Source organism: Crocuta crocuta, unplaced genomic scaffold (genome assembly GCF_008692635.1).
Source record: "Crocuta crocuta isolate KB4526 unplaced genomic scaffold, BGI_CrCroc_1.0 scaffold153, whole genome shotgun sequence".
NCBI lineage: Eukaryota > Metazoa > Chordata > Mammalia > Carnivora > Hyaenidae > Crocuta > Crocuta crocuta.
Genome location: NW_027529525.1, coordinates 4,334,269 through 4,354,941, shown reverse-complemented (window position 1 = coordinate 4,354,941; position 20,673 = coordinate 4,334,269). Strand labels below are relative to the sequence as shown.

Below are 20,673 nucleotides of genomic sequence, written 5' to 3'. Positions count from 1 at the left end.
AACTGTTGAATGGTTTTCCAGAGTGGGTATACCAATCCATAATTTATGATAGTTCCAGTTTTCTACATCTTTGTCATATTATTAATCTTTTGCCTTATACCCACTCTAGTAGTTGTATAGCTGTATCGTGGTTTTATTTTTATTTACTTTTATTTTTTGTATCATAGTTTTAATGTCCATTTTCTTTATGATTAATCATGTTGAGCATCTTTTCATGAGATGGTTTGTATAACTGGTGAAATGTCTATCCAAATATCTTGCATATTTTTAAATTGAGTTGCTTGCCTTCTTAGTTTTGATGTTTAGAAGTTCTATATAAATCCTAGATATAAGTCCTTTATCAGATGATGATTAGAAAATATTTTTTCCCAGGGTGCTTTGCTGGCTCAGTCAAAAGGCATGTAACTCTTGTTCTTGGGGTTGAGAGTTTGAACCCTACATTGTGTAGAGAGATTACTAAAAAAAAAAAAAGAAAGTATTATTTCCCAGTTTATGGTGTAACTTTTCATTTTCTTACTGATATGTTTGGAAGGACAAAAATTTTATTTAAAAAACTTTTATTTCATTAAGTTCAATTTATCAATTTCTTCTCTTAGGGATCATGATGTTATATCATATCCAAGTAATCTTTGCCTAAAGCAAAGTCACAAAAATCTTGTACTATGTTTCTTTCAGAAGTTTTATCATTTTAGTTCTTACATAATTAATAGTTCTTACAGAAGTCTTACAATGTTAGTTCTTAGGGCTATGATATATATTGAGTTTATCTTTCTGTATGGCCTAAGAATATAAGTTCATTATTTTGCATATGGATGTCCAGTTATCCCAGTAGCATTTTTTTAAGTTTATTTATTTATTTTGAGAGAGAAAGAGAGAGCATGAGCAGTGGAGGGGCAGAGAGAGGAGGGAGGAAGAAAGAGAATCCCAAGCAGGCTCTGCACTGTAGGTGCAGAGTTTGATGCAGGGCTTAAACTCATGAACTGTGAGATCATGACCTGAGCCTAAGTCAAGAGACAAACACTGAACTGACTGAGCCATCCAGGTGCCCCATCCCAGCAGCAGTTCTTGAAGAGACACCCCAGGCCCCATTGAATTACTTTGGCATCTTTGCTGGACACCAATTGACCATAAATGTAAAGACTTACTTCTGTACCTTCAATTCTATTTTATTGATCTACATGGCCATCATTATGCCAATATTATATTCTATTATAACTTTATAATAAATTTTGAAATTGGATATAATTCTTCCTACTCTGTTGCTGTTTTTGGTATCTTTGTTCCTATGTATGTACTTTTAAGACTGGCTTATCAATTTCTAAGTAAAGTATTTGCTGGGATTTTGATGGGGATCACATTGAATCTATAAGTCAGAGTTCTTATACTTTCTAAAAATGTGTCACTAAGTATTATGTTCTTTTTCATGTTATTATGAATGGAATTGTCTTCTCAAGTTATTTTCAAATTGCTAACTCCTAGTTTATAAAAATACAATTTTATGTACTTATCTCGTATCTTGTGACCTTGTTCAATTCATTTCCTACTTCTAGTATTACTTTTGTTGTATATATTTTCAGAATTTTCTATGTATAGGTTCACATCATTTGTAAATAAAGATAGCTTTAAATTTCCCTTTCCAATTTATGACTTTATTTTCTTTCCTTATTACAAGGGCTAAAATCTCCAGAACAGTGTTGAAGAGAAAAATATATGAGTAGATATCATTTTATTCTCAATCTTAGGAGAAAACATTCAGTCTTTTACCACAAATGTGATGATAGCTGCAGGTTTTTCATAGATGCACTCTAGCACATCAAGGAAGTGTCCTTCTATTGCTAGTTTGTTAGACATTTTTATCTTGAATGGGTGTTGATCCTGTCAGTTGCCTTTATGTATTTTCATCATTTTTTTATTTTTAAAAATATGGCAGTTCTTGACTTGTGGTTCCTGACAACATAATGTACTAGCAGATGCTGTTGATTTGTCCCCAGAGAGGCACAGACCAGAGATGCACAGACGTTGTAAACAACTGTATGGAAACTCTGTGATGAGAGTTAGCTGACCTGGTATGTAAGGAAACGGGGGCACGTGGATGGGAAGGGCCAGGTGCCGTGGTAGGAGGACAGGATACAAGGAGAGCTCTTGTGTGTGATTTATGTTCTCTCCCCTATTGTTCTGAGCAGCTTATTGCCATCTTTATGATGCAGATAGCTCTGGAGTTAAGAAAATAATGAAGTCGTATTTCCACAAAACGTAAGGAAAATAACTTCAAATCTATAGTACCTTATACAACATTCTGCTATGGTGATCATATGATGTCCTAGGGTTGGCACTGAGTCAAGAGCTACTTTACAAATGGGAATTGTTGACTTGCCGAGTGCCTGCACCTGTCTGACAGCCTTCTTTTGCTTTCAGCTTCGCTCAAAGCTGGCAGCTATATGGGATTCCATCAGGGATTAGTATACTTCCAACAAAGATCCATTTATGAGGACTGTCACCTAAATTTTTGACAGACCCTTTTTTGCTTGATCTATAATTCTTTCAGCACTTTGAATCTGTTCTTCCATTGTTTTCCGGCTTCTTTTGTTTCTGATGAGGTGTCAGCTGTTAATGTTACTGTGGGTTTTCTTGTACATCATGCTTCCAAATTTTCTTGTCTTTGTCTATCAGCAAGCGGATGATGATATATCTAGTTTTGATTCTTCTTATGATTATTCTATTCAGAATTTACTGAGTTTTGTGGATCTGTAGATTAAGTTTTTTCAAAATTTGGGAAGCTTTAGGTTGTTGCCTCTTCAAATGTTTTTATATACCCTTCTATCATGCCTTTCTTTATTCATTTGGAGAGAAACAGAGAGAGTGTGTGCATGTGCAAGCAAGCAGGAGAAAGTCAGAGAGAAAGGGAGAGAGAAGATACCGAACAGGCTCTGCGCTGCCAGTGCAGAGACTGATGCAGGACTGAATTCCATGACCTGAACCAAGATAAAGAGTCAGACACTTAATTGACAAGTCCTCCAGGGTCCGCCATCCTTTCTTTCTTGTACTCCTAGCTGTCTCATAAGTTTCTGAGGCAAAATTCATTTTTCTTCAAACTTTTTTTGTTTCTATTCCTCAGACTGGGTAGTTTCCATTCCTTTTTTAAATTTTCTTATTACTAATTTTTAACGTTTATTTGTTTTTTAATGTCTATTTTTGAGAGATAGAGACAGACAGACAGACAGCATGAGCAGGGGAGGGGCAGAGAGAGAAGGAGACACAAAATCTGAAGCAGGTTCTAGGCTCCGAGCTGTCAGCACAGAGCCCAATGCAGGGCTTGAACTCATGAGCGGAGCTGTAAGATCATGACCTGAGCCAAAGTCAGATGCTTAACCAACTAAGCCACAGATGACCCTCCATTCCTTTTTTATAGTTTCTACGTCTTTATTGAGATTCCCTATTTGTTGAGTCATTTTTCCTTTAAGTTTTTAAATGTATTTATAGTAGCTGTTTTTGGATTAGTTATCTATTAAATCCAGCAAGTGGAACTACACAGCATGAATGTTGGCTACAATTTTCTGAATTTGGATTATGCTTTCCTGTGTCTTTTTCTTTTTCTTTTCTTGCACGTCTCAAATATTTTTGTTGCAAATTGGATACTTTAGCTAAAGTATAGTAGCAGTATTGGCTCAAGTTTGGTTTTCCTCCCAACAGATTTTTTAAAAATTATTTGTTGGAAATTAGACTTCAGAATCTGTTTCTCCTAAGCTGTGGGGTCACTGATATCTCTGGTAAATTTTTCTATCTTATTTTTATGTTTTAGCCTGGTTTTTTAAAAAATTACTCTACATGTATAAAATATATATAAATTCTATTATTTTCTTCCCCTTCCTGTGGCATGGTAAATGATTCTACCTTGGAAACACAATCATATTGCTCATATTCTTGAAGTTCTTCTCTTGCTCCCAGTTTCACAGGAGGAGAACTAAGAGAACTAAGAGGAATATAAGCTTTGAGCTCAGGGAGTGGGGAGGAATAGACATCATACTAAAGAAAAGATCTTTTATCCAACTTAGGAAATATTTGGAACTAGACAGATCATTCATTCCTTATACTTCATTATTCTTCATAGTTAACAAGATGGTCATAATATATATTGTTTAGTTGTCAAATATTTGCATAATATTGTCACAAAACCTTTTTATTGTAAGAAGCAGAGACTCACTAAAGGCAAACCAGAAAAAGAATGTGATAAGAGTGACTCTAAGAAACAAAAAGCTCATGGAGCACTGAAAAATGAAGTGTAGGGGCACCTGGGTGGCTCAGTCGGTTGGGCATCTGACTTTGGGTCAGGTCATGATCTCACCGTTCGTGGGTTTGAGCCCCCAGTCATGCTCTGTGCAGACAGCTTGGAGCCTGGAGCCTGCTTTGGTTTCTGTGTCTTCCTCACTCTCTCTGCCCCTCCCCCACTTGTGCTCTGTCTCTCAAAAATAAATAAAGCCACCCAGGCCCCCCCCCAAAAAAAAATTTCTTTAAAAATGAAGTGTATTCTAATGTCGTGGGGAGAATAGTATCCCAGAAAACATAAGGACCAAGGCAGTAGTTCTCCCTGTCTGTACGTGTTCTCTTATTTCCAGATTTCCAGGAGAAGAATCTGATTGGCACTATTACGATATGGTCAGTGTTCTGTAAGGAACTGGTTGCATTTGAATCAGATCTCCACCGGGCTGATACCATGGCCAGGTGCTAGGTCATGAGGCTTTTAGGGCTGCATAGGTCAGGGGCTATGGATAGAGGTACTTGGAAACATGTCTGTTCCATTTACCAGATGATTGATCCCTTTCTGATTTTATAAAGTTGTTAAATCTCATGATTCCACTATGTTCAAACAACAACAACAACAAACCAGAGCAATCTGGATGCTTTGGATGAAAAAAATGTAGGTAACCCTTATTTAATCTGCTTGGCAAAGCTGTTTCGACTGTTTTTCCCAATACACAGAATTTTATGGTCTTAGCTCTGAATATGATAACTTCATGCCAAAGCATGTACAGCAAGTCCTTCTCACACTGCCCACCCCTCCTCCCAACCTAATGGAGGGGCAGAATTAGGTCCTTAAAGAGATAAGATCTAAGGCTTTTCTCTCTTGGGTGGCTACATGGCAGAAATCTCTGTGCTGCTCTGCCATCCATGGTCTTCACTTTTCTATATTGCCCCATCTTTTTCTCCCAACAATACTGATCCTATGTTTTCATTGTTAGAAGTCAAATTCTTCCAAGGACTAAAAACGGATTAATGAATGGTGGCTTTTCTTACTGTGGGAGACACATTAGGAGTCTAAGGCACTATGGAGGATACAGTCATGACTCCTATCTTCTAGGAGAGAAGGCTCACACACACAAATAACTACACCATGGGGCAGAGTGTATTAAGTGCCACAATAAAATACTAAGACAGAAATCACCCTCTCCAGACAGAGGTGGGTAAGATCAGGAAACTTTCAGAAAAGGCTTTAGGGATATTAGGTCGGGCCTCTAGGGCAGGGGAGGATTTGCATATTCAGAGAATGGTCTGGAGGTGGCAAACAGTCAATCCTGAGCAGAACTGTTATTAAGTTTTAGCAGCCATTCTCAGGACCAGTTTATTCTACTGCTCTCTTTCCCTCATTTGCCACTTGCCTATTTTAACATTCCTTTAAAAACAAACACCCCTCTGGAAAACAGTGTGGAGGTTCCTCAAAAAATTAACAATAGAACTCCCCTATGACCCAGTAATAGCACTGCTAGGAATTTACCCAAGGGATATAGAAATGCTGCGGCATAGGAGCACATGTACCCCAATGTTCATAGCAACAATCTCAACAATAGCCAAAACAAGGAAAGAGCCTAAGTGTCCATCAACGGACGAATGGATCAAGAAGGTGTGGTTTATCTATACCATGGAATACTACATGGCAGTGAGAAACAATGAAATCTGGCCATGTGTAGCAACATGGATGGACCTTGAGGGTATTAATGCTGAGCGAAATAAGTCAGGCAGAGAAGGACAAATATCATATGTTTGCACGTATAGGAGGATTAGGAGGAACTTAACTGAGGAACAAGGGGGAGAAGAAGGGGGGAAATGGTAGGGGAAAGGGGAGAGGCAAACCATGAGAGATTCTTGAATGCTGACAAAGACTGAGGACTGATGGATGTGGGGGGGGGAGGGGAGGATGGGCACGGAGAGGGGCACTTGTGGGGATGAGCACTGGGTGTTATATGGAAACCAACTTGACAATAAACTATTTGTAAAATAAATAAATAATAAAAAAATAAAAACAAACAAAAAAGCAACTATCAATGAGTGGGTTTTTTGGAATTCTTATATTTACTGCCCCCACCTTCTCCGTAGGCATCCAAGAACAAGGAGACAGTGTTTCTGCTCTCCCCCTTTCCTTGCTGTCTTTGGTATTATTTTTTGGGAATATTAATCATGGTGAACTAATATGAAAATAAACATCAGAAAGGTACAAAGTTTTCATAATCATGAAAAGTTCTGGTTGACTTCTTTCTGAGATGGTAACTGAAAAATTCCCTTTGATTTCTGTTTACGTTGTTCTTGAAGGTGGTGCTCACCAAAACTTTTCAGTCTTTGGAACTTTGCCTTAGGTCCCAACCATCAGCTAGAGCAGAGGCCCCGCTCCCCACCTCTACTCCACAGAAGTTAGACCCACCTAGGTGGTGTGGCTAGCAGGTTAAATGCTTCCACTTCTCAAGTTGTTCATTTGCATTTATATAGAACCTCAGAGTGGGAGGCAATGGTTTCCACCCTTCACTAAAAATCTGGATGTAAGGCATTCCAATTAGCAAGTAAGAGGCCCTTTTGTAGGAGAGAAAGTTACTGGCAAAATGAGTTAAGATTTTGAGAAAACACACAATCTTCAGAATCTTCTCAGTTGTATTCAAGAACCAGGACTTTGGAGGTTAAAAAATAAAAGGCTTAAGAAATTTCCTTCTGGTTTGTTTTTGTTTTTGTTTTTTTGGGTTTTTTTCTTTGGTGAAAAGAAGGTGAGGAGAAGGTGGTAGGTTGTAGGGAAGGTGGTTTCACAAAGGGTCAGATAAGTGGAAGGTGTAGGGACAGAAATTTGGAGGAGAGAACATAACATATGATGTAAAAGAGAAATTTATAATCAATGGAGGAAAATCCTGGAGAGGGAAAGTAGTCCATGTCCAGAAGCAGAAATAGAGCAGGAGTTTAGTACAGACGAGTGGTATCCCTTCTCTGCAGGACTGAAGTAAGTGATCAAGTGTAAAACCTGAGACTGGGGGTTAGGAATGTTAAATAGAGGAACTCCATGATGGATGTCTCAGCCAAATATGAGGCAAGATCACTTACAGAACTGGAAGAAGACAAAGTACAGTGGAGGCTTGAGGAAAGCAGAAATAGGAGAGGTTTGAGAGAAGTACCCTGCATGATCACCCTCCTGATAAGGAAAGAATCAGTGAAGACCCAGCCAAGTCTGGAGAGTATAGAACTCTTAGCAGAACACAGTGATTTCTTAAACTTATGCAGCAATGCTTTGTAGTACTTTCAACTGAGTAGAAGAATTACAAAAATATAGATAAATAATTAATAATAATGATAAAGTTGAATGACAACATTTTAGGGGACTTTATTCCTGATACATTTTAGTAACATTTTAATCATTACAAATATGGAATAAATAATATCAAAATGCTCATTACACTTGTGATCTGAGAAAAATACGAAAAGAAAATTGGAGTAAAAAAAAGTAATTCTTATTTACTTCTTTCTAGACTACCTAAGGCAAGAAAAAAAGAAATATCAGTGTTATTCTTCCCATGTTCTTTTCATTCACTGTTATTAAATTTTTTTAAAACCAAGTCATTGGTACATTAAAATGTACATTAAAATGTACATTAAAAATGTACACCTGGGCGTACCTGGGTGGCTCTGTCGGTTAAGCGTCCGACTTCCGCTCAGGCTATGATTTCACAGTTTGTGAACTCAAGCCCCTTATCAGGGTCTGTGCTGACAGCTCAGAGCCTGGAGCCTGCTTCAGATTCTGTGTCTCCCTCTCTCTCTGCCTGTCCCCTGCTCATGCTCTGTCTCTCTTTGTCTCTCGAAAATAAATAAACATTAAGTTTTTTTAATTAAAAATTGAGTCTTATATCTGGGGCACCTGGGTGGCTCAGTCGGTTAAGTGTCTGACTTCACTCAGGTCATGGTCTCCAGGTTTGTGAGTTCAATCCCTGTGACCAGCTCTGTGCTGACAGCTCGAATCCTGGAGCCTGCTTTGGATTCTGTGTCTCCCTCTCTGATTGTCCCACACCCACTCATGCTCTGCTCTCTGTCTCAAAAATAAACAGACATTAATCATTTTTTAAATAAAAATTAGTCTTATAAAAATTTGTATTTTACTTTTTTCATTCTACACACACACACACACACACAAACACACACACCAGAAATGAAAGACATGGGGTGCCTGGGTGGCTCAGTTGGTTAGGCATCCGACCTCAGCTCAGGTCATGATCTCACGGTTTGTGGGTTCGAGTCCCACATTGGGCTCTGTGCTGACAGCTAGCTCAGAGCCTGGAGCCTGTTTCACATTCTGTTTCTCCCTCTCTCTCTGACCCTCCCCTCCCCTGTACATGCTGTCTGTCTCGGTCTCTCAGAAATAAAAAAAACATTAAATTTTTTTTTTTAAGAAATTAATGACATGATGAGCAAACTTCCATGATGACAAGACTCTATGGTCCCTACTGATTCCTTCCCAATTCTGGAAATATTTGGGGGGAACACTTACATGTTCCACTGTTTTGTTCCACAATTCAACCCTACCTAAGATTATCAACCAAACTTAAATTTTAGTACAAATTGTAAGAGGTGTTTTTCCAATCAAGATATCATATTAACAAGTCTTAACTATTTTGGAAATTTTCAACTATACTAAGATAAAAACTAATAGCAAGGCATATTATAAAACTTAAAATTCAGGGCAATAGTTAGACAAATGTACCTTGCACACACATTAATCTCTTTCTCTCAACAAATATTTGTAATTTCCAAAATCCTAACCACTTTTTCACAAAATATGGTCTCTCCAACTTAAGCGGCGGTAACAAAACATTTTCTTCTATGTCTTACTAACATGGCAAAATCACCAAAAGAAGGAACATAAGAATATCAGTGGCTACATGATAGAGCAGTATTGTGCTTAAAAGCCTAATATTTTCATGAAGACCCACTTGAATAACCAGTATTTAATTATGAAAGTTATTTACAAAAAACAATCGGTATTGACAAGCTAGCACAAAGTGAGTAAATGAAAGCATACAACTTGTTATTAAAGCTCAAGATTTTTCTGTGTACTGATTCCATGACCCAGTTCATTTCTTCATGAAATTTAGAGGTAAACTGGAAAATACCCAGAAAACTCCAATCAACTGCAATCTATTTCCCTTACTTCTAAGGTCATCAGAACACAGGAAGAACTGGCTTTATCACCTGTCTTTCCCCACTAGGCGAACTCTTAGAGGGAAAAGCATGCACCTGCCAAGCTCACAGTGTAGAATGTACACACAGGTGGGTCTTTAATAAATATCCTTCAATGGAGGGATTAGAGGCTTGTTTGGAAAAGCAGGGAACATATTTAAGTGACGACTCGATGACATGCAACATAAGATACGTCAGCCTGTTCCTTACCAAAATATCATTCAAAGGAAATCTTTGAGTCTCCTTTAGGTTGGGCTTTAGGTTTTTAGACCCAAATTTTGAAGCAAGATCCTCTCCCAGGGAAAGGGCAGTGGTTCAGCAAAACAAGTAGAATTCAGGTGGATCAGTGATGTCAGGGAGAAGCAGCGAATTAAGGAATACGGTGCAAACTCACCTGGAGTAGCAGAAGCTGCACACATGTCAAAGGTCAAAGGGCAAAGCCTCAGGGGCTCCCAGAAGCAGGAAAAGTGAAATGCCCACTCCTAGGTTCTCATTGATTCGTATGAGGGCTCAGCTGTGCCCGCGTTTGAGGTGAGATGAGGGACAAACCCTAACATGCACAGATGGAGCTGACAGGAAGCCAAAGCGCAAGCTGCCTCAGGTGTCAAGAGCCAGCACTCAGGAATCCCCCAGTATCTCTTCCCTACACCCCCTCCCGCTCCCCAAGGCTGAGAAACCTTCAGCCTCACTCCCCACCTTCTTCAGGCCCTCTCGCTCTTAACAGCATCGGTCTCTATGGCGACCTGAAACCGCAGTTCGCATTGGCCCGTTCAATATGAGGGCTGCGCCAATAGGGAGGGCCAGCCTTCTGCTTCCGACCAATGGGGTTGGCGAGGAGCAGGTCCGGAGACGGCGGCGTGCTGACGTTCCCGGGAGCCCGGGGCTGGCTGGGCAGGCGGACGACCCCTCGGTGCAGATGTCCCTGATCCCCCGAGCGACGACGGGCGCTGCCTAACCTGGAAAGTAAGTGTGCGGGCTCGCGAGAGGGCGCGAAGACTTCCTGCCCCCGAGACCCCCGGCCCTAGTCCCCTCGCTCCGGAGCCGGGACCTGCCTGTGAGGGACGCGTGGGGGACGGGNCCCGCCTCGTGTTCCTGCCCGCACTCGCCTGCCTGCTCCCCTCCCCCCGGCAGGCGCACAAGTTTCACCCTCCATTTGCTTTTCCCGGCTATTACTCTCCCCCGATCTCCCCTGCACGCTGCACACGACCCTCCCCATGTGGGCTTTTTCGGATCCAGGGCCCCCAGCCCCGAACTTGAGCGCCACGCCGAGCCCTCCAGGACGTCTGCCTCGAGGCTCACCCGCTCTTGCCCGCCTGGCGCGCCGCCCCGCGCCCCCAACACCCTGGGGCGCCCGCCTTCCCAGCCCTCGGGGCGGTCTGTCTGTCCCTCCAGCCCCAGATCCTGTGTCCTGGCCCACTCTCCTTCCTCCCACGCCCCTGTTGCCTGCACCGTCTTGCGTTTGCCCCCGGAGTCCCGCGCTCTTGCGGGTCCTGCCCACCCCTCCCCTGTCCAGTGCGCCCCTCGCTCTTCGCGGCGTATCTTCACGCTCCACCCCTCCTGGTTTCTCAGCGTAGAGCTCCCTCGACTGCCCTCCTGCGCCGCCGCTTCCCCCTCACCCTGCCAGGAGTTAAAGCAGAGCTGCTGTACCCCCCAGCCCCAGCCCCCGGCGGTTCTGGAGTCCCTGCCCCCCGCTGGAGCTGCCTGCTCCTCTCTTCTTTTCCCCCTATCCGGGAAACGAGGGGATGAGCGGCGGGGCCGGGATTTGGCTGCGCGTTGGCTGAGTGCGACAAACTGAGAGCGCGGGCAGTGCAGGCGCCGCGGCGACCGTGGCCGCTCGGGGCGCAGCAATAGGCAGGTGTGTGTATGTATCCGGGGGGGAGGGGGGGGGCGCACGCCGCGGGCTCCTCGGCTGGCGACAGATTGTGCAGGAATGCGAGGAATGCACCAGGGGCATAGTCCACTTGGCCCGCCGCGGCTGCACTAGTGCCTTCCTGGCCCAGCGTTCGCCGCTCAGCCAGAGGTCACCGGAGCATCTTCGGAGCTGGTGAGCCTAGCTCCACTCCTCTCTTTCCCTTGCCTCCCTCCATGCGGCAGAGAGGGCGGCAGAGGGGAAGCGCGGCAGTTCTGTTGGGCTTCAGCTAGCATTTAGCCTGGGCTTTTGCTGCATTGGTCTCCAGGACCGTGAATTTGGGGTGGATGGCGGTGTAGCCAAGGTTATTGATCATTGCACAAGGTTCTTGGCAAGTTTGATTTGGAAGATTTGAATAGTGCCTGGTTTTTACGAGGGTCTTCTGAAAACCTGCAGGAAAGGTGGTCAAGGTTCTGAGAGTAATGAGCTTGCAGCCAACGTATTTTAGCACTATCAAAAATGTCTGTTAATGCTCATGGATAGGGATGTACCGCAAGAGAGAACTTGAATGCATCAGTTTGCTGTCATAAGAATTGCGATTTTTTCTCGTCATGCTGGGTTGTGTTTAGACCTCTTATAATACGTAATGAATAGAAACAGAGAAGCAGTGTTTGGTCAGCGATGGGACAGATAGAACTGTCTGGTACAGTTAAATTCGGGGCGTGTCAGTTACCATTGGCAGTAACAGGGGACAACACAATCATGTATATTTCAAGATGTAATTTATTAGTTGAGGTTTCAGTTCTTTTTGTTACTGAGTTTGACTGAAAAAATAAATGCAGCCCTCCAACTTTTACCTAATGGTGATTATGTATAAAATCAATAATGATTAATATATTTTTTTGATCAAATTTTATTTTCTTTAATGCAGAAAAGCACATTTTCGACAGAAGGTGTGTTTCTAGAATGGGGCTTAGATTATTATATTTTAAAAGGGAAAGTAGAAGACACCTTCTCTTTTTGAATGCAGTATATTGCAATGTTGCAATGGAAGTATCTTCTTTCCTGGTGCCTGAGAAACAGTTACGGAAGTGACAACATTAAAATGAGAACAACTGATGTCCAAAATAAGGTTTCTGGATGTTGAAAAGCATACTATGTATGCCTTTATTTGACACAGTTTGCCTTGGAGGTTGAGTTTACTACAAGCCTCTTCACACTTAGATATTTTTGTATCAGATTCAGGAAAATAACAAGTTGATTGTCTAGCTGTCTTCCAACACGGACTTTGTGTGAATCAAGTGCACTGAAAAGTATAAGATGATTACGTTTTAGTTAAGGACTCAACAGAAAGGAAAAATAAACAAAAATGAAAAAACTTTGCACTGAGGACCGTTGTGTGTTTTGCCTGCTACATTGTTTTTCAGGTATGTCCCTACTCTGTAGACTTGTTAAATTATAGATTTAATTCTAAATTGGAGTTGGTAACACTGTAGGATATTGGAAGGTGTTTATAGATGCCAACAGGAAATTTGTTATGTAACAATATCATATTACAGCAGAGTTTAACACATGCTTATTTGACTTCATGTGAAGATAGAAAGTAAAAGCACAGTTTCTTTGCTACCTTAGAAATTGAAATAATTCATTCAAGTATATAGATAATGTATATATGTGATTGGTTCTGCAAATAGTTTTGCCTGCTTCAAGTAAAGGTATGATTTGAGTTAGAAATATGAAGAGAAGTAGTTTTAAAACCAGTAATCATTAACAATCAAAAACAACATAAGCTGTTTTGATGATATTCTTTACCTTTACCAACCCCCACTATTATGTAAGGAGAAGATCCTGCATTTCACATATTAGATGTTATACTAAAGATTCTAAATTGTGGAGCTAAGTGTCCACTTATCTTAATTCTTAGCTATACTGCTTTGGAAGGGAGATAGGGGAGCAGGATAGTGACGGGAAGCATAAGAGAAGGTAAGCAGAAAGTAGGAGCAGCTGGCATTCATCCAGGAAAAAAAATGTTGCTGTTGCATTTACAGGCTGAATAAGCCAGCAAATTCTTTGAGTGGCTCTGATATAATTTGACGTAAAGAAACTACTCCCTAACTCAGTTTAATAAAGACTTTAGCAATTGTATGACCTTGAATATTTGAATTAAGTCCATATTAAGTCAGAATTACAATTTTTTATTTTCCATACAAATTAAGAAAGTAAATTTAATTTAAAACTTTTAAATGCACTTAATTAAAAAATCCAGTTATTGCCAATTTTAAAATTGAATTATTTCCTTGCTGGCCAAGGATTGATTTAAATAGAGAATTGTCACATCACCAGTCATTTGGGAAGTCCAGTCTCTCACTTGAGTGCTTTGAAATATTAAGGTATTTTGAGAATGCTCTATAATCTAATGGTGGGGTTTTTTGTTGTTGTTTTGTTTCCCTGTTTCAGTCAAGGGGTAAGTCTCTAATTTGCTTAATTCTAAAATAGAATCATAATAATGAAGTCATACCTCCATTATTAAATGGAAGATAAAGTAGAGGTTATTCTAGGGTTATTCTGGGGCATAAACATTCATGGAACTGTATGTCACTTTGGAAAGCTGCCTTCACGCCTTTAGTATACTGGGAGATAATTACTTCTTCGCTGTCTTAAATGGTTTTGTAGTGCCTTTCCTGCACTGAAGAGGAAAGGAAAATCTGATACAGAATACCAGTGGACTGATTATGTTTAGAAAATTAGATAACTATTTCATGCCCAAACTGTAACTACAAAGAGCTGCAGAGAGAGAAGAAGTAAAAGTTTAAGATACCTGGACGTGAGGCTTCATAAATTGCCAATAAGTGGTGATCTGAATCAGTAGGTCAATTTGATGCCCAGCTGTAAGAAATAAGAGGCTTCTTTTAGGTTAAGTAGGTGAGGGGCTAAGTGACAAAGAGCAACAATTCATGTGCTTGCTGGTTTCAGTTGAGAAGTTGTACAACATTGAAATGTTCACATTATCACTTTAATAATTCAGTGGAATTATCTTCACCTTTGGGGGCTATGTTACCATAACTAATTGGGGATATTACTTGATGGTGCTCTTCAATTAAACTTAGAATACTGCAGGCATTCTATTTGTCATCGGGCTAAGATTTTTCTTTTTATAATTTAGATTTACTTTTATTTGGTTTACTAATAAATGTTAGCTACATTGCTGATCATTTTATTATTCACAGTCTTGATATTATAGTTTATTGTGACTAATACATAATGATTCACTGCAGATGATAAAATGTCATTAGAGATTGGATTGTAAATTTTTAATATAGAACATATATAAATTAAAATATGGAAGTGTCTGAATTATTTTCAGTCATGTCATTGTGAAACACTTTTCATGAACTGAATAATGCTGGCTGATTGGGTAGATGCCAGTCCCTGTAGGCAGATACTATATCACACAGCCCTCCTTAAGTCCAGAACTCAACAAATGAAGGGTGGGAAGGGAGGGAGCAAGTGAACCAATAACCCTCTTCAACTGCCAAGGCATGTGTGACTTCTATCATTAATGTCTGTGTTAAGTATAAATTTAGTGAGTTGTAAATATTCAAAGAAGTTTATCCTGTTCTTAATATGGATCCCCTCCTCTGCCTCTCTTCCCCCAACATCAAACACCACCACCCAATGCATCTGTCTGCTTAGAGAGGCAGAGAAAGCCCCTTTTCAGGGGCCATTTAATATAGAAGCTGATGCTTAGTGTTTCAAGTTGAATTTAGAGTGGCTGTGGGTTTTGTCATCAAAATGACATTGTATATGAAAGGTAAAATGTGTCATTGAAGAGGGGTTATCAGAGTACTCTGTAGGGCTTTGGAGGCCTGGCCTGGAACTTGACATACAACTTTTCATAGGTACCACAATTCACTTACAAATGCGCTTTTAAAACACTGGGTAAGTAGTGTCCAAAATTCTGGTCCGTTGTAACCTCTTTCAAATTGCAGACATGAGGAGGGAGGTGAAAGGCACCCTATTTCAGAAGTTAGGATCTCTGCGGACTTCAGATCACGGTCTCAGGATTCATGAGTTCAAGTCCCCACCCCCCTTCAGACTCTGTCTCTTCCCCTCCCCCACTCGTTTCTCTCTCTCTCTAAAATAAATAAAAACATTAAAAATAAGTAGAAATAAAAATGCAGGGTTGGGAGGGGGCCCCGATGGCTCAGTCAGTTAAGTGTCTCTTATTTCAGCTCAGGTCATGGTCTCACAGTCCATGGGTTCAAACCCTGCATCAGGCTTTGTGCTGACAGTACAGAACTTGCTTGGGATTCTCTCTGCCCCTGCCCTGCCAGTGTGCTCTCTCTCATGGTCTCTTTCTCTCAAAAATAAATAAACATTAAGTAATAATGCAGTGTTTGGATTGCATTGATCTAAGATACATTTTCACTCAAGATTTCCAAAGCCCTCTATGTCTTATGTCTTTTTTTTTTTTTAAGGAAAAAAAAAGTTTCTTAGTTTATGTAATCAGTTATCTTTTTTCTACCCCAAATCATAGCAACAAAGAAGTTGGAGTTCTCTTTTAGGACTTTTGAATCTCCTTCACGGGCATCTTAGATTGTTTGTTTTGTTTTTCTTTTTTGACAGGATCATTTTTGGGAAGGGAGAGGGAAGGATTAAAGCATATGATGTTTCAAGGTCTTGGTTGTCTACCCCTACCCCACCCCGCATCCAGGATTAACCATGACAGTTTAGGTAGAAAAAGTCCTTGGGCTTTTACCCTGACATGGAGTGAATCCATAAGAAGTATCAGTAAGGCAGTGAGGTGTCTGCTTAGCAGCCAGACTGTCATAGTTCAGTTCTGTCTCTTTGCTGGGTGTGTGATGTGGTAAATGATATAAATTCTATGGATCTCATTTTACTCATTTGTAAAACAGAATGATATAAGTATCTACCTCACATGGTTGTGAGGAATAAATAGTAAATACATGTAAAGCCCTTAAAGCTCAGGGCCTGCTCTTAATACATTTAAGTCCTTATTCTTACATTGTGGTTCTTAATGATACTTTCTGTAGTATCTAGTATATATTGGGGAAATTATTAACTTGCTTTCTTTTACCTTAGTCAACATGATTATGAATCTAAATGAAATATTTCAAGAAGATAAACTACTAAAGAGAAATTATGAGTTTGATAGTTTGTAAGAGATTGTCCATAAGGAAAAGAATCCAGCAAAATAAATCAAAGAGGGGCCTTTTTAAAATAGGGAAATTATAACTTCTTGGGGTGCTTGGGTGGCTCAGTCAGTTAAACATTCGACTTTGGTTCAGGTCATGATCTTCGAGCTTCTTGTCAGGCTCTGCTGACAGCTCAGAGCCTAGAGCCTGCTTCAGATTCTGTGTCTCCCTCTCTCTCTGACCCTCCCCCACTCACACTTTCTCTCCCTCAAAAATAAACAAACATTAAAAATATAAAAAAAAAATAAAACAGGGAAAGTATAACTTCTTTAGGCAATGTGTAGAGGCATGTAAAATTCCAGTAACCAACACCTAAAGGAGGTTTGGTTGAATAGTCCTTAATAAACTTACGTTTAAAAGCGAAAGACTGATAGTATTATATTGCAGGGGCCAGAGTGGAAATGCTTGCAAAATGTAAAACAAATATCTTTTAATTATGTATGTAACTATTGCATCTGTAATTCTAATTAGTAACCATTGCATACAATGTCTTTCCTAGTCATTACGTGAAGAAATTGTTAATTTTTTAAATATAATTTATAATTTACTGTCAAATTGGCTTACATATAACACCCAGTGCTCATTCTAGCAAGTGCCCTCCTCAATTCCCATCACCCATTTTCCCCTCTCCACTGCCCGCCCATCAACCCTCAGTTCTCTGTATTTAAGAGTCTCTTGTAGCTTGCCTCCCTCCTTCTCTGACTTATTTTACTCAGCATAATACCTTCCAGTTCCATCCACATTGCTGCAAATGGAATGCTTTCATTCAGAAAGTGTTAGTGTTAATCATTAATGCATTATGGACTAAAATACAGCATGTAAATTAACTTTAAAAAATATATATGTATATATAGAGAGAGCACACAAGTTGGGGAGAGGGGCAGAGGCAGACAGAATCTTAAGCAGGCTTTGTGCTCTGTGCAGAGCCCAGTGTGGGGCTTGATCCCACAACCCTGGGATCATGACCTGAGCCAAAATCAAGAGTTGGATGCTCAACCAACTGAGCCACCTAGGCACCCCTTAAATCACTTTCCAAGCTGACTTTTCTGTCCAGAATTGAGCACTTTAAATTAACAGTAGTTTGGAAGATACTTGATGTAATAAACCAACAGACAGACAGTGGTTTAAGAGATCTAAAGAGTCTCTTACTCTAGACCTGGCTGTGCTACTACATAGGTGTGTGTCTTATGAGTAAGTCCTTTACCTCTGGGCTCTAGTTTTCTTGTGTGTAAAATGAGGGAGTTGGACTAGATGCTCTCTAGAGTTCTAGTACTTATATTTCACCACTCTTAGAATTACATATTCTCATTCTATTTAATTTTTCCCTCAGGAGAAACGAGGACTATCTTCTCAAGAATTTATTAAAATTTACTTTTTAGGATAAGGGGAGAAAGTTGAAGTTGTATATCTGAAATGCTCAGCTCATAAAAATATAAACATTGTAGCCAGACAAACATTTGACCTCATACTGGCTGAGTCAGTGGCTAACCTCTTGGATTCATTTAATAGCCAATTTCCTGTGCACTTTGGATGCTTACCCCCAATTGAGACTAAATTTTCCGGAAGTTGGATAGAAACAGAAGGGGGATTTAGATGGTGGTTTGAGGGGACTGAACTTGTTAAAATGAGAAAAATCCATTTACCATTTGCTTTAATTTTGTTTTGTCCTCAAAGACATTAACTGAGAGTTGTTCCTCTGAAAACATCTTGCTTTTCCATGAATACTTTATGTTCCTAGGAATTCACTAATTCATATCTCATTAGAGAATATAGGTCTCTTTGATTTAACTCTAATCTTTGCATGTAGACAGTGTACAGTGTTCAGAAACTGGTGGATTCCAACGGGGTGATATTTTTGGATTTGTCTTTTTTTTGTTTTTGTTTTCTAAAGCAATTAAATACTCTGTTGAGGAGAGCTTCTAGATTCTGCTCTTCCCTACAAAGGGGAAAAAATCCTTATAGAACTTACATATGTATGCATCCATAAACAGTAGTTTACTTTTTTATTTTTTTAATATAGTTTATTGTCAAGTTGGTTTCCATATAACACCCAGTGCTCATCCCAACAAGTGCCTTCCTCCATGCCCATCACTTATTTTCCCTTCTCCCCAACCCCCATCAACCCTCAGATTGTCTTCAGTATTTAAGAGTCTGTTATGGTTTGCCTCCCTCCCTCTTCTTAACTATTTCATAAGCAGTAGTTTAAAAATATTGAGATCGACTGTTTCCTTTGCTAATTCAATAAGCACATTATTTTCAAAAGGAGAATCAATTATACTACTGATGTATACAATATTAAATTTTCAGTGTCATGATCAAAGTAAACACTTGAATAGGCTTTTCATTTTCCATACCTTCACAAGAATTAGAAGCACTCATGTAAAATGGAAACCAGCAATAACCACTTTGAAATGAAGTGCATCATATATTCTGACACCTATACCCTGTACTGAATGGAGAAGGACTGATCTAGTTAGAAGTAACTTCTTATTCTTGAATACTACTAGGGGTTCAAGCAAAGGGACTGAACACAGGGCTTCATATTTACTGGAGCCCTACCATGTGTGAAGTAATGTGTTCTGTTTTGGATACCTCTTATTTAAAAAGATGTATGATTCATTTTAGCTCCTTTCAAGCAACATTCATTAGTCTCCTGTTCTGTATTAGATTGTGGTAGGCCTCATGGCCAAATAATACTTTCTCTCTGGAATTTTACAGTCTATGTTGGATTCAATATTGAGAGTCTCCATCTTTAAGGAATTTGTGATTAATTTTATAATCCAGTTGGGAAAGATAATACACATGAACTGGAAAAAATATCCTAGAAAACTTTGGTGTATAAATAAATGTTTTTGTAAGTGTTAAGAAAGAGCTATAAGATGACTTTGTATTAACTGGGTTTTAGCTAAATCTACTTTTTAGGTATGTGTTACTTGATACATTACCAGAATCTAGATAGACAGCTGCTGCATTAACCACTGTCAGTTGGCTTTCTTTGGAAAAACCCTGCATCTGAAAAAGTTCTCTCTTACCAATAGTAAGGTAGAGATTTCAGAAAAGGTTTTAATCATGAACTTAATTATTTTGGTTATATTTATTGGAATACTTTATCACATATCCTATATAAAATAATTGATCACAATGAAAATGAATTCTTTATGAAAAACCATCATTTATGCCTCAAAGACTTGCCATTTTAAGTAAGTTCCTATTTTCATTTTCATACAGCAGTACTTTGGTTTGTTGTGTTTTGTGCTTTTCTTTATTCTTTTTGCAATTTATGTACCTTTATAAGTCCAGACTCATTATCTATTATTGAAAATATCACCTTCCATTGTTATGAATAAACAGAAGAATGTTTTGAAAATCTCTTGTGACATCTGCTAAATAAATAGTCTCATTGAATCTTACCTTAAATCTCAGACTGATACACTGATGGGAATTTTCCACTTATTGTCAATTTGTCAATGACTGAATAAACAGAAAAGTCAGTTTTTTAAAGCACTGAAAAAAGAATCGGAAAACCCAGTTAGACTTCAATAAGAACTGCTATTATTTTGAGGCCTGTGATAAACAACTCAGCTGTTGAAATGTCTAATTCAGACTGTCAGCAGATGAAAAATATATGTCAGTCTGAAGTCTTTAGACACTGTATTGGCAGGTGTCAGTCTTAAAAAATATTGTTTGGGGGTGCCTGGGTGGCTTAGTTGGTTAAGCGTCCGACTTTCGCTTGGGTCATGATCTCACGGTTCGTGGGTTTGGGCCCCACATCGGGCTCTGTGCTGACTGCCAGCTCAGGGCCTGGAGCCTGTTTTGGAGTCTGTGTCTCCCTCTCTCTCTGACCCTTCCCTGCTCACGCTGTCTCTCTCTCTTGCCTAGAAATAAATAAAACATTAAAAAAAATATATTGTTTGTGGTCATTTGTTGGAGCTCTGAGCACAATTTTCCAAAGAAGCAACATAAATCCAGAAATTCAGCATCCTAAAAGATAACGGGAATATATTGTTTCCCATTGTTCTCTTCTGAGCTACTCAATGGCAGGGATTTTGTCTTTTGTGTGACTTATTCTTGATCTCTAGTCTTTCTAGATATTGTGTGAATAAATAGGTTTTTTAAAAATATTTTTATTTG

General features: G+C 39.6%; 2 protein-coding genes across 3 annotated transcripts in view; one reads left to right on the top strand and one right to left on the bottom strand.

Annotated features, from left to right (window-relative positions):
* CCDC148 (coiled-coil domain containing 148) overlaps window positions 1–10,099 on the bottom strand; it is a 229,822-nt gene extending 219,723 nt beyond the window's left edge. For both annotated transcript variants that reach the window (XM_077760972.1, XM_077760973.1), the window contains exon 1: window positions 9,872–10,099. In XM_077760972.1, coding sequence (XP_077617098.1) covers window positions 9,872–9,896 — 25 coding nt within the window. In that variant the 5' untranslated portion in view covers window positions 9,897–10,099. The remainder of the gene's footprint in view (window positions 1–9,871) is intronic.
* A 276-nt stretch (window positions 10,100–10,375) lies between these two features.
* PKP4 (plakophilin 4) overlaps window positions 10,376–20,673 on the top strand; it is a 239,164-nt gene continuing 228,866 nt past the window's right edge. Inside the window, exon 1 of the mRNA XM_077761029.1 lies at window positions 10,376–10,440. The gene's annotated coding sequence lies outside the window, so the exon portion shown is untranslated. The remainder of the gene's footprint in view (window positions 10,441–20,673) is intronic.